Consider the following 14,384-nt stretch of genomic DNA (forward strand, 5'->3'; position numbering starts at 1 on the left):
TTCATGTTGTGATGCTGGGTGATGTGATGTTCTTTTGTGTGATTCAGGAGCTCGGAGAAATAGGTTATGTGAAGAAAAATATTCTTTCACTGTTAAGTCTCTACTTTGATTTTTTTTTTCACTGGCTAGAAGTTGTTTTTACTTCTGTTAAACAACTGATACTTCATGTGAAACTACAAGTAATTGAAAACTGTTAATTCAGAAACTTGGTCATTATTGCTAGGCTTTTAAATTGAATACTGAAAAAGTCAAGATTTGAGTTGTAATATGAATGTTTAATTTCTGTTGTCTCTGTAGGTCGATAATGAATAGCTGAAATGCCTTGTAAATGTAATTTAGAAGAAAATAGAATGGTGCTATTTAAATATCTTCCTGAATATCTTGCATCTGTAAAGAGTTATCAGAGTTCCTTCTGTTTGTATTACTGTTTTGCTACAAATGACATAGTTTCAGTTGGGGAAGAAGCTGCAGTATCCTCCTTCCAAGTAACTACTTTGTTGACATTGCTTTAGGGAATATGTTTGCAATGTACAATAAAAAAGAGGATTTTGTGGGGTGAAAAAGAGAAAAATTTCCGCCATTTAAAAAAATTGTCGTTTGATACAAATCATAGCGTCAATTTTAGAATAATGACAACATTTAAGAATTCCGACTCCTTTGACTGTATTTGGATCTTAACTTTACAGATCATCTGTTTGAAAATGAACCAGTCCCAAACTAGAAAGGGAGGAAACAACCAAGATAGTCATCAGAGTCTTTCAATGAGAACTTGTCAAACATATTCACAGTAAAAGCTGTAGAATAAATGTAACCCAGGGGAGATATTGCACCATTTAACAACGAAAACTTGCATGTGCTCTGGAAGTTTGAGAACTTGTTTATATTTTGGAGTCAGGAAGGAGAAATGCGTCTATGTACAACCCCGTTTGGATAATTGGTCTTTTTTGCCCTTTGTTGTCCGTGATGAATCACCTGATTCAGTTGCCATAGGAGAGACGTGACTGGAGATAAACTCAAGTGCTGACGGACTGTGGTGGGGCAGGTCTTTAAACAAACTGATCAGTTGATCGTATTTTTAAAAGATGTGTAGTTTCATCTTTGTTAAGCTTCCCTCTGATCATGAGAACCATTCTTGAATGCACTTAGGGAAACCTGTTTCTGGAAGTTACCATTCTTTAATGAGTATTTTTCCCTCTGTTCTTTTTCTGGTATGACTGGGATGCACTACCTGACAGCTGACTGCGACTCCAGCTATAAAAATCAGAACCAAAAAGCCCTGTTTGAGATTTGAAAACATGACAGGGTACAACGTAACTAGATGCCCATGATTTTGAGATCACCATGCAACTCGAACTTAGGTTTTAATGATCAATGGCTTTGAGCTATAGGAAGAGTACAGCCTAGTTGCCTGAGTATTAGGCATCGCATGACCCAGTCAGTTCAAGGACTTTTTGCTGGCGTAGCTTCTTCTGCTTTTTATCTGGCAGTAGATGGTTGTGCAGCAGGAGAGATCCTGCTGCCTCTGCTAACTGCCCCGGCGTTAGGACGGAGCACATCTTTGAGAAGGTGGAGTACTTGGGATGAAGTTACGTGGGCCGGCGGCTCGCCGCTCCCAAAAGAGAGAGCCCTGCTTCCCTCTGCCGTGCCGTGCTTTTTGTGTTAACCTGGGCTGTGTTGCAGGCTGATTCGATTTGCTAAGCTATCAGAAAATTAACACGATTTTAAAAATAAATAAATAAATAGCAGCTTTCTGGCAGTATAGCGTATTGCCTTGATTTGCTGTGTGGTCAGACAAGTACCAGAATCAGCCCAAGGGAAGGGACAGGGAAAGCTCGGGAAATTGGGCCCTTATTTTTTGACAGCTGTGGCAAGCTGTTAGACTAATATATCCACGTTATATCTTTACTCACGTTATATCATCATCCTTGGCGCCACAGAGATGATTTTAAAAAGCCATACAAAAATAATTATGCCTGTGGCACATTAAGCATTTTTGCTTAGAAGTAGAGCAAGTTGAAAATATTTTCAAGGAATGTTTTGATATAAAAATAGTACCTGTAGTTTTAGAGTAAATGCCTGTTGATTTTTAACAAAGTTGTTTAGGAAAAAAAAAAATCAGAAAAAGCATGGAAAACTATTCTTTTTAGTTATGTTAACAGAAGGCAATTATACTTTCCATTTTAAATCAGATTTGTTTTGATTTGTGCGTGGGGGTGTGTGTTGCTGCTTCATAAGAACGCCGGAAGTTTTGACTTCATAAGACTGTTTCAACACGAAAGGGAAATGTGCAGGGAACTGCAGGAGGTTGCTATGTAAGGTAGTGGGAAAATATTTTGAAATGCCAGGATTTTCTAGGAAATGTGAAATTCAGGTATATGACAAGTGTCATGGTCTAATGTGAAAGTAAGCAGCACCAGTTTCCTCTGGCCACGCTTTGCTGAGGAGTTATTGCCTTCTCTCATGTGATAGATGCTGTAATTTTTGTCACCAAATCTGTGAGAAGGGTTAAGTGGTCATTTGCTTGATGGTAGTGAAAAAATTCACGTAATGCGCTTCAAAATGCCGAAATGTATGGAAAGGAAAGGGAGTTGTTCTAGCCACTAAAGCAAAGTGAGATTTGGGTTTACTTCCCACAAACTGTTCTCTTAATATAGGCAAGTCACTAGGTTCAAAACTTTAAAAGTTGTCTGATTGCCTGGAGTTAAATCCCCAGATGCTGCACAGTGCTCAGGATTCTTAAAAATAGCAGGGTTTTTTTACAAATTAAAGTAGGCTTTTGTGAGTAAATTTGGGCATCTTGTTTCTAGTTTCATTTGTAGCTGTAACTATTACAAATTAAGGACAGGGATTTCCCTGGTGCTCAAAATATTCATAAAGGGCTTTGGCATTGCATGAAAGGCAGGACGGGAGGGAAAAGTTAACTCTTAAACTTCATTTTCTGTATTGTTTGTCCACTTTAAACCCAGAAATTTTGATGAAACAACTTTAAGCATCTGTCGCTGTCATATTTACGAACGGATTTCATGCTTTTCTGAGGCTAGTATTGTAATGTGTCTCTAATTTGAATTTCAAACATTATATTTTCTTTTAGTTATTAATTTGTGGAATTAGGTTACGCTTTCCTTAAATTGCTATGAATCTATCTGCCTATGAAACTTGTGCTTTTTGAAGGACGTATTTGTTGCTTAATAAGAAACAAGAGAATGGTTATTTATTCCTGCGCTTAAACTACTCAAAACTCGCGTTGGATACAGAAGCACTTGTCTCCATTCTCACAGTAGTAAAGTATACTTAAAACCCCAGTTCTTCAGAAAACGTCTTTAACGTGCACAAGACTTCCATGTTGCTAACTGAAGTGCTCAAATACTTAACTATTGAGTACTCTCATTTGTTTCATAGAAGCAACTACTCCAGGAGAAGACAACTGTAGAGAAGCCAAGTGAACGTTTTGGAGATTGTTTTTTTTTTGAACAGTAGACTTTAGGAGTTTTTTTGTTACATTCTGCAGCGTGGATATAATTTCAAAGCGATACCTAACTTTCTATGTTTGTTTCTTTCATACGCAATATTGAGACTTGTGGTACAATTTTGTGGTCTCCGTAGACCTGCACTGCCACTAAAAGCAGCCTCTCACCCTCTTCCCATCTGTGCTCGAGCAGCCTGCCCCCGTGCATCGCTGCTGGCATTGTCGTTTGCAGGTCTCTGTAGTAATTTGGACTGAGGAACAAGTCGTGGTTTAAACTAACTGGGGGGAGGGGAAGGAAGGTGGAGCTGTTTCTCGTGGTGACAGGATTGGTAATTCTGCTTAGTGACCCCTACACACCAGAACTTGACTTATTTTCCTGCAGAAAGCAGGGATCAGACAGAAGAGGTCATGTTTCTCTGGCTCTGTGCATAGGGTAATATTATTTGATGCAGAGGCATACGTGAATGGGTCCGATGCATTTGTTCATGGTAGGGAAGAAGCTTCCATAGGTACAAGCTAATCTCACATGGTAGACTGGAGAGAAAAGGACAGCCCAGAAAGAAGCACATCTTTGGCAATAAAGTTGAAAATCTGCTTGTTATATTCAGATGACGTGTATGATACAGAACATGTAAGAGATATCTAAAAGACAAGATATTCAATAAGCTGTCACATTTTCTTTCCCAGAAAGGGAAGTTGTTCAAATCTGTAGTAAGATTGGTGGTTATATGGATAGCTGTATGGAAGCTCCATCTCAGTTGCAGTTGTACTTCCCAGCTTGTGCTGTCATATTTGAAAATTGTTGGGCTAGCCCCTCAGTAAAGTATAAACACTGTAAGATATGACAAGATAATCTCTTAAATTTAATTCCAGTTCTGTTTCTGAGGTACAGCCAAGTACTCACATTTCAGTAACGTATTGGCCATCTACCTTAGCAAAAGTTGGGAGCAATAGCAGTGGATTGGTACGTTGAAGCTTTTCGGTGCTGTGGTTCCTCCCACCGCCGTTCGTGTGGCTTGGAGATGGTGATGTTTGGTTTCCTGTGCCAAGTGCCTGCACTGCGCCTGTGGTTCAATGGTTTCGGAATCAAAAAAGATCAGTTACGTCCTGGAAGACCTTGTGGTGGCATGGTCTGCCTGCATATTGGTTTGCAACCTGATGTCCCCAGTAAGCAGTGGAGCTTTTGAAGCAGAGCTGTGCTGGTACCAGCTCGATGGCTCGGGGGAGCTGAACCAGTACGTGGTGACTGCAGGCAGTGAGAGGATTCGCTTCAGCTCTGCGCCGCTGCCCCCAACCAAATTGCTCATGCAGACACCTTCTGCTTCCCGGCTGATGGCTGAGGTCGGTCACACGGAGTGGGCTTTGTGGCTGCATACAGTCAAGTCACCAGGCCATTGAAGTAAAGGATTAAACAGGTCACGTATATGTCAAACAAACAAACAAAAGAAACCTTAAATGTATCAAAGGTGCTCATTTCAATTCTATTACTTAAAAAAAAGTAACAAGTAAAGCTTGATTATCTTTATTCCTTAATTTCTGCTGTGCTTTTACGCCTGGTTAGACAGATTTATACTGTAACCGTTGTTATGCTGTCGCTTGCATATTAATTCTGAGCATGTTTTATAATTTCATTTTTCTTTCCTGTGGAGAAGGGTTGCTGTTTTGTTTCTGGTTTGTTTGGGGGAATTTGTTGCAAGGGGGTTGGGTATATGGCACCAAGTCTCTTTCCATTTACAAGCCTTTATTTTAAGTGCTGTCATCATAGATAGCACACACAATAGCAAAATTAATTAATGGTTTTAACCTGATTTCAGGATCCTGGACCACCACCGCCTTCACCGTTGATGGGTTTGAAGCCATTGCAGTTACTAGAGATCAAAGCTAGGGGAAGATTTGGATGCGTATGGAAAGCTCAACTACTAAATGAGTATGTTGCAGTCAAAATATTCCCTATTCAGGTAAGCAGAAGTTCTTAGGGTCCTGTGTTGCCTGTAAGATCGTCCTGTTAAACCAGCTTTTCTAGTCACAAGAAGAGGCTTTTATTTTAGAGAACTCTGAATATATACTGTAAATCTAGATAGTTCAAAGAAATTCTTAAATGCAAGAAGTGTCGCCAGCTGAAAAATATGCAGGTAGAGTTTTATTGGATTAAAGTAAGTATTTTAATGGAGCAAACATACGTTCTCGAAACATAAACTCTGTGAAAGCTATGTATGTTTCTAGCCATAAAAATACATATCCAGCATGAATAGTTCTAAGCGGCTCTGACACATCTCTCAATCGGTTGAGAAGAATTAATTCAAGTACAAATTAAATTGTACTTGGAAGGAATGTCCTGAAATGCAAGCCCATAAGGTGATTGTTCCAGTTAAATTTGCCTCAATTAAGTATAATATTTACTTCCCAACAAGTACCCTCTGAAAGCCAGGTTTTAGAATAGATTGTACTCATAATTTTAAGATCCGGTCTAGTTAAAGAATACAAAGTGATCATACACAATGATATTAGGATAGAGTTTACATTAATTAAAAGCACCCACTGCTACTTGAGGTGAGATGTGCTTGTGTTTTCTGATGATTAACCAAGTGTTGACTGGCTGAATAAATACATCTGCCTGTTCTTATTCTTCTAGGAGAAATGGCATGTATTTATGCTGGTTTCAGCCATCAGCCCAGCATAAATTAAATCTGAGGCTTTGTTCATTATTTTTAATGAAGGAAAACCTATTTCTAATTCTTTATAGGGCTGTTGTAGATGAATAAAATATAAAAATTGAACCATGCTCTTAAGACTAAAGCAATCATAATGATTTGCAGTATGTAGACTCCAATCCTAATCCACAGCTTTGTGTTTCCGTGGTTCTTACCTGGGATAGTTGATGTTGTTTTCAGCAGTTGATGTCTGTTTACAACAAATTTAAGTTTTTCAGACAATTTTCCACTTTCTGTGAATATGTAATATAAGTGAAGACAGACGGTTTTTTGTATTTTTGTATATGTTAGGTCAGTGGTTTGTAGCACAAATATTGTTATTAGTCTAAGCACTTGTAATTTTTAAATTATCAGCGTCGTAATTAGTTAGTTGCATACGCTATGATTTAGGTAGTAAATCTGTCTTAAAAAAAAAAGTTTTAGCAGTTTTGACAGATCATGTACAAATGCACAGTAAATTGTAGGAAGAAACTTCTGTCAGGGAAAGTACCTCTTATTGTCATGAATATGGTATTAACTTGGTTTGATGTGTTTTTTTGTTTAAAGGACAAACAGTCATGGCAGAACGAATACGAAATTTACAGTTTACCTGGAATGAAGCATGACAATATCCTGCAGTTCATTGGTGCAGAGAAACGAGGCACTAGCATTGATGTCGATCTCTGGTTAATTACAGCATTTCATGAAAAGGTATGTTTAGTTCTCAATGTAGTTTCTGGGGTTTTATGATTATGGTAGAGGAAGAACAGCCTTAGGTATCTGTCACAAATGTGAACTTTAGACAGTTACGAAATAAAATTTAAAATAGTCGTTGCTTATTCTTAGCTTGTCTCTTTTCAGTGGATATGAATTTATTTAAATTTCTTTGCAGCCAGCTGAGAAAGTTGTCATCATCCTTTACTTAATAGAGGAGTTGTTTCAGAAAACAAACAAAAACTTATTCTACTTTTTTGCTTTTTAGAATGAGTATTTTTGAATATCCCCCATCTAAATCTGCCTAAATTAAATAAACTCCATCTTGCGAAGATTGTGGCGTTTTATTTGTGTTAGCGGATTTGTGTCTATAAGAATGAAGTAATATGTATCAATTGTATTGCGATAACCACGAGAAGAAACACATGTGGTTAGGAATATGTTCACTGTTTTATTTTGTCCGCTTAGATTGTATTTTTTTTTAATGCATGTAACTGTCACAGATGTAAGCACAGAGAGCAAAAAAAGCCTCAGACTTAAATTTAGCACTGGCACAGGCAAAGAGGCATTAAGAAGATGCTACCTGAAGCAGATTTGAGAAAATACAGATCTGTATAGTATGGATAGGCTAATAGCTTAAGGCTAGGTCATAGATCGTATTTCTAGTATTGAGTATTACATTCCTCATTCTGGCATTTTTGTCCCACTTATGCCTCTGCTTTAATCATTTAGAAGACTAAAACTGTCCAACTGTTTAAAATTTTTGATACATCTTCATGATCAAGTAGATAATATCAAACTAATATGCCTTTCTGAAAAGTTATTTCCATTTTTTTGTTTGTTTGTTTTTTTTTTTCTCTAAGAGTTTTAAAAATCTTGTTCCTGTTGGAAAGATGGCATCCGAGATGACTCTGATGGAAAATGCGAATTTCTTTATTTTATTTTTAAAGCCTAGCCTCTACACTTTGACAGCGCTTTGCTCATTTTTCCCTTTTGGGTTGGCTTTTCACACAGCAACATGTGACACGGTGGCATCTCACCAACCGGATCATATGCAAATCCATGAAAATGTGTGTATAGAGTGGGCTATAGAAGTGAGGTGGAAGAGGAGTGCTTTATGTTGACTAGATTTTTACTTCATCTCTCTATTCAGAGTATGTATTTCACTCTGAAGCTATATTGTGAAACTGGCGTTCACACCACGTTGCTGGTCTGTAAGAAAAGACAGACTTCGACTATCAGTTAAAGGTCTTAGAGAACAGCAGGATTCTGGAAGGTGAACCTAACCTGTAATTTCCTGTGCCTGGAAGATTATAAATCACCCTTGTAAAAGCAGGGTTGTCTTTAGAAAGACCTTCAATATCGTAAGTCTAGCTCCCATTTCTGACGCTGACAGTTAAGCGCAGCTCATTGGCAAGCGTGCCACTGAACCCGAGTTCATTGCGCTGTTTGCTTGGTGAGGTGATGCGTCTTGATGCTATTCGTGGACCAGAGATGATGGAAAGGTAATTTTTTTGTTGTTTAAACTAGCAGTTGATTGCGTATATGTGTGTATAATTACATGGTCTATCAGAAAACAAGAGAAAGGCAGACAGGCATATCGTGTTCTGTAATGATGGAGGCCATCTAGAAGTTTGCTTTATGAGTAGCTGAGAATGAAATTGATCCCGTAATTGTTTTTCTTTTTTGCTCTGCAGGGTTCATTAACAGACTTTCTCAAGGCTAATGTGGTCTCTTGGAATGAGCTATGTCACATCGCTCAAACTATGGCTAGAGGCTTGGCTTATCTTCACGAGGATATACCAGGGCTAAAAGATGGACATAAACCTGCCATCTCACATAGGTACAGTATATCTAAAATATTTTCAGGTGATTGTTATGTTTAACTTTGAGTTAAAGGATAAGAAATGTGGATAGAGAGGAAGTATTCAAATAATTACTCTGTGCTATCTTCCTTCCAGAATTATCAAGAGCCTCGTAAGAAAAATCTGCTCAGCCTAAGCAAAAATCTAGCTGACGGTTTATAGAACTTGGTGTGGTGATTGTGGTTAATGTCATAAATTCTTTTTTTTAATACAGTTAATTATTTAAGGACCCTCTGCAGTATATGAAATAATTGGCATTATAGCTATTTGAAACAAGCGAAACACTTATGTATGTAACTTTAAGTGATACTGAATGCCTTCAGAGAGAAACATTTACTGTAAGTGGTGTTACGCCTATTGTTGAGTGTAATGCTGTTTTTTTAAATGAGGTAGGTATAGAAAGCTGTTAATAGAAGTAGGGAGCTGAAATGATAGTGGTAACCCAAATAAAAGATAGGCGTATAGAGTAAGGGACATACAGGTCCTGCAGAACTTGGAATTTCATGAGCAAAACGGCTTGGCTGATGGTGACGTGGGGGAGGGGGAGAGGTACACACCGGACAGATGGGAGTCCCTGGCTCCGGGCCATCATCCTTTGTTTCTGCAGGAAATCATGTAGCTCCTTGTTAGAAACAACCAAGGTTCATTTTTCAAAGTGTTTTGTTTCCTAGTATTTAAGCAAACAAAATGTAGTTGTAGCTACAGTATGGAGTAGCTACATTTTTCTTCTATTTCTGTATCATACATGCTTATAAATCTGTATGTATTTTAAAACTGAGCATAAAACGATAGTTCCAATTGTGGTCTCATATATTTCCGTAAGAATAAAGGTGTGCAAGTGTGCTTCTAGGTTTTATTATTATTCTTTTGTTGTTTGAATGGACTGCTTCTTCATGATTTTCTTGCCTTTCGTATTGTCATGTTCTTTGTTTTATTATATTACTTTTTCCTTAGACCTTTATATGGTATTTCATGTTCTAGACTTCTAATTTTTTCCCTTAACTTCAAAGGGACATCAAAAGCAAGAATGTGCTGCTGAAAAATAATCTTACAGCTTGTATTGCTGATTTCGGTCTAGCTTTAAAGTTTGAGGCTGGGAAGTCTGCAGGGGATACACACGGACAGGTAAATACCAATTTATTTGCATAAATGATACAACTGTTAACTGCACGGGAATGGAAATGGATAGTTTAGGCATTTTTCGTGCACGGGATCCTAATCATCAACCCTATTTTTGATGACCCTTAATGAGGATGGCAAATTTGTGCTTTCTTCTCACAGGCTAAAAATGAAACAATTCTCTAGATAATTACAGATCCCAGCCTTCCCCCCGCTCTCATTACACGGCCCTTCCCCCCCTTGTTTTCATTCTTACCGGAGGATTTGGACAAGAAGGAGTGGTCCTGCTATATTTTATTAATTGTTCTGAGATACTGTGCAGAAACTGAGGGCTGATGCTGGCAGCAAGTTTCTAACTTTCTGACCTAGCAACAGTCACTTTCCTGAAATGACAACAGTACTCATCCAGCACTTGTCATACAACAGGGAACTGTTTTAGTACCATGTACTTTTAAAATAACAAGCTTGAGCTTAGAGCATTACAGTTTCTGGAAAACTAAATATATTTAATTTTAGGCAGAACTTCACAGTTTATGATTGAGCGACAAAAATAAAATCCTTACAATAAGATTATAAAACCTCAGTAACACTGCTTAAGAGAAACATAGCTATTACCACCAAGGTTCAAATAGTGGAGTAGATCTTGTTCAGACATCGTGTAAGTTCTGATTTGTTCAGATGGCATAATTTCATAATTGACTGTGGCCAAAAAGAAGGGGTATCCCCGAAGTTTCACTTAGTGGCCAGTTTTGTATAAGTGGTTTCACAGAACTTTCTTGGTATAAATTTTACTTCGGGTAGCTACTTTTCCTTTGGTATTTTTATTACTGCTCCTGTCATGGGAAGAGACGTAAGCAAGTTTCACATCCTTATGCAAAACTTTAATATTCTTTTGACATGAAAAACTAAGAATAATGGCCTTCCTGTAATCTGGAAGAAAATAAGGAATGGCAGTGACAAATATGTTGAATTGTCATGCAACTGTGTTATTTTAAAATATATTCAGGTTTTCCTGCTTCATAACTATATAGGGCCCAGTCTATACGATTGTTTCTAATTCCTCTTACCTGTTATTGGCTATAAGGATACAAGAAACTTCCAAGACTTAGTCCTAAAACCATGGCTATTTTTAATCTTTGACAAAAAATAGTACTGGTCTACAGTATTGTTACAGTCGGCACCAGCTGGAGTGGTAATTGTGGTCGTGTCGATTCTTAGCATGCAAATGTTTATGCTTTCCTGTCTTTCAAGGTTGGTACCCGAAGGTATATGGCTCCTGAGGTACTAGAAGGTGCTATAAACTTCCAAAGGGATGCGTTTTTGAGGATAGATATGTATGCCATGGGATTAGTCCTCTGGGAATTGGCATCACGCTGTACTGCCTCAGATGGTAAGCAACATATGCGATCTATGGAAATATTTAATGTAATTTGTGAGAGGTGTGGAAGGTAGATTATACGTACGTAATAAAATTTAATACGGGTGGTAGTCTTGTGGGGAAATGAATGAAACACCAACATCACGTGGTAGTATCTTCAGGGTTTGGCATCCCAGGTAAACGTTTTGTGATACACGGGTGCCTGTTGCATTTCTTCGCCTGGTCTTGGTAAGGAAGAGAGAGAATTACTGTGGAGCTCCTAACCTAATATGTTGGATTTCCTCTGCGTCAGCCTGACAGTTTCGGTGCCAATCAGTTTATCTTAAAGATTTTGCTGCTTTCAATACACAAAAGCTCAGATTAGACTAACCTCGGTAACAAAGATAGCCCACCGGCACCCGCTGAGAAATGGATGTCTCCTGCTGTACACCGTAGCATCGGGACAACGACCTGCCTTTTCGTGCTGCCTGTGGAAGCTGTTAATGTCGGAGATCTGTTCCCAGTATAGTGAGGCTAAAAGACATGATGAATTTTCATAGGTCAACGTATATTTTATTATAAAGAGCATTGATGGCGTCAGTAATTTTCTAGCTGCTTACAAGCACGTGCAGGATACCACCTTGGCCCTTCCCGAAGGACGGTGAGCTGCTCCGCAGTGCCTCAGGAAGCCCGCCGTCTGCAGTGAGCCATGAGATGTCTGCTTCTGGTTTAGCCACGGGTGCCAGAGTGAGACTCCGCCATGTGCCTTCAGTCCTTCCCTGCCCTTTCTTTCTCTTCGTTGTCACTAATGCAGCGTTAGTTCAGCTCATATGGATGTCAGAACCTCTGAGGAATTTCTGATTAATTGTTGATAGCTCAGAGGCTGAAAATACAGTAACGTCTGAGAAATCTGCAGCTGATACTTTGTCAGCTATGGGTCCATCACCGTTGTTCTCCTCAAAGCAAACCGTTGGATCCCATTCTTAAGCTATCAAGATATCAGATACCCTGTTTCAAGTATGAATACTTTTCTTACATTTTGTAAATAGAGATCTTTTTTGGGTGTCCAGAATAAGTCAGGATTAATCAAGAACAAGACAAAAGACAAGGCTCAAAAATGTTTGGGAGAAAGTTGAATTTTCAGTACAGTCTTTAGAGCAGCTAAATTCAACTAAATAAATATGATGGTTTCGCTTGGGCTGGTGATGCTGTTTGTCAGAGCCCTCCTGTGAGAGCCCAGTGCAGCTGCCAGATACCCGTATAAAAAGCCAAGCTGAACTGGAGATCTCAGCAGATCGGCGCGTGGCCACAGCGCTCTCCTGCTCCGTGCGGTGCTCTTCTGCTTCAAACGTTCCTCGCGGAGCAGAAGCCACGGGGGAGATTTTACCCTTTTGAAAATGTTAAGCTGTTTACTAACAGGATCGACACGATCTTGCACAAGTCTCTGAGGCAGCCCCGTGTTCTCTGTTGATTTTTCGTGCCTCGGTGTACTGCAAAACCGACACACATCTTACTGGATGTGTCGTAGGTCTCTCTGGCCAGTGTGGTCGTTATTCCAGAAGGTAAAGGAGACATCAGTGAAGGGAAGCAGCCGTCCCGAATCACAGCTTTGTGGGGCTCTACAGTTGTGGCTGCTGTTTTTCTTTCTGCAAATACGGGGGGGGGGGGAGGGGGGGGGGGCGGGGGTTGGGGTTGAGTTTTTTTTCCCCAGAAGGTACCCAGTCCGTTTCACTAAGTCTCATCAGCCTCATCCGTACCGTACCGCTCGTTTCTCCTGTGGTCCCCTTCCTCCTGGTTTCAGACTTTTGATCTGAGAGCACAGAGTATATATTACAATCACATAATTATATAATCTATAGCTACGTAATCTATAGTTCAGCATACAAACCTTGTCCCTCCGATTCTGTTAAGGACAAACATTACACTTAGCCTTCAACATAAGTACTTTTGTCCTGGGCTGTATGGATCAGAGGGGGAAACGCGTTGCGTTCTCAGAGGGACGCAGCAGTTGCCGTTGCAAGCGCGTTTTTCGCAGTGTGCGTGGTATTGAAAACATTCACAAGTGGCTACGGGGCGCCTGCTTGGTGATCAGATACCAAGAGAGCCAGCAAACGTGAAAGGAGGAGGAGGATTTATCTGACCACTGCTAGGATTTGCTGGAGGAGGCGGGGGAGAAGCTGTGGCTCCCCGTGCCTCCCTCCGCCCCTGCGTTTCGAAGCTTGCAGTCGCAGGGGAGCTGGGCCGGGAGCTGCGCTTGGCTGCCGCGCCGGGGAGCAAAGGCCTGTAGCTCCTGGAGAGGCTGCTGCTGCTTAGTCACCGCTCGCTGCTAACCTGTCATAGGATGAGCTTGTAACGGCAACAGAAAGTAAACCGCTCCCTAAGGTGCTGATCATGGGCTACGTTTCTAAGACACCAGTCTTAGTTTTTCTTCCCCTTTTTTAAAGCAAAATCCGTGGTTTAACTTTTTTTTTTTTTTATCTATAGGCCCGGTCGATGAGTACATGTTGCCATTTGAAGAAGAAATTGGCCAGCATCCCTCCCTTGAAGACATGCAGGAGGTTGTCGTTCATAAAAAGAAGAGACCCGTTTTAAGAGAGTGTTGGCAAAAGCATTCTGTGAGTCCTCGTGCAACCCAGTTCTTCCAAGTTCCGTCGTGATTTGAATTTCAGATTTTGTTAATCCTGTGTTGTGTTCATAATGCTGTCTTTTAGGAAGAATTTAATAATTTAGTAAAATTAAATGGACTGTAAACTAATATGTTCTTAATCTTAAAGTGCTCTCTCTCATCTCAGCTGATTTGAAAGCGAGTGATTTTTTCACTTTGTTGGTGAAAGAAGAGATTCTTGAGAGTTACTTTTGAATGCGCATGTTACAAATATATTTACGAAATACTAGTCTTGATTTACTACAGGAATGCTGCAAACCAAACGTAGTAACATAGGGTAAGCTGTGTCGTACGAGACGTTTCTGGGATCGGTTAGGGAGGATCTGGTTTATGGCTAGAGGCTCGCAGGAACGCCACTGCCTAGTCCTAGCACTGTTTTATTCCAAAAAATGGGTTGTTAGAAACCATAGATGACACTGGCTGGCTGCAAGAGAAACGAGGGTGTGTTACCATCTGCTCCGCGCGATTAGCGTGTCGCTGGATTCGCTCAGTGTCACTTTGGAGAAAA

General features: G+C 39.8%; 1 protein-coding gene across 2 annotated transcripts in view; it reads left to right on the forward strand.

The window, feature by feature from the left end:
- ACVR2A (activin A receptor type 2A) overlaps nucleotides 1–14,384 on the forward strand; it is a 72,236-nt gene that overhangs the window by 52,097 nt on the left and 5,755 nt on the right. For both annotated transcript variants that reach the window (XM_009461790.2, XM_087732362.1), the window contains 6 exons: nucleotides 5,281–5,424; nucleotides 6,724–6,867; nucleotides 8,568–8,713; nucleotides 9,746–9,860; nucleotides 11,106–11,244; nucleotides 13,696–13,826. In XM_009461790.2, coding sequence (XP_009460065.1) covers nucleotides 5,281–5,424; nucleotides 6,724–6,867; nucleotides 8,568–8,713; nucleotides 9,746–9,860; nucleotides 11,106–11,244; nucleotides 13,696–13,826 — 819 coding nt within the window. The remainder of the gene's footprint in view (nucleotides 1–5,280; nucleotides 5,425–6,723; nucleotides 6,868–8,567; nucleotides 8,714–9,745; nucleotides 9,861–11,105; nucleotides 11,245–13,695; nucleotides 13,827–14,384) is intronic.

The sequence above is a fragment of the Nipponia nippon genome, unplaced genomic scaffold (genome assembly GCF_047370975.1).
Source record: "Nipponia nippon isolate SJK-2023a ecotype South Korea unplaced genomic scaffold, ASM4737097v1 scaffold_5, whole genome shotgun sequence".
Lineage (NCBI taxonomy): Eukaryota > Metazoa > Chordata > Aves > Pelecaniformes > Threskiornithidae > Nipponia > Nipponia nippon.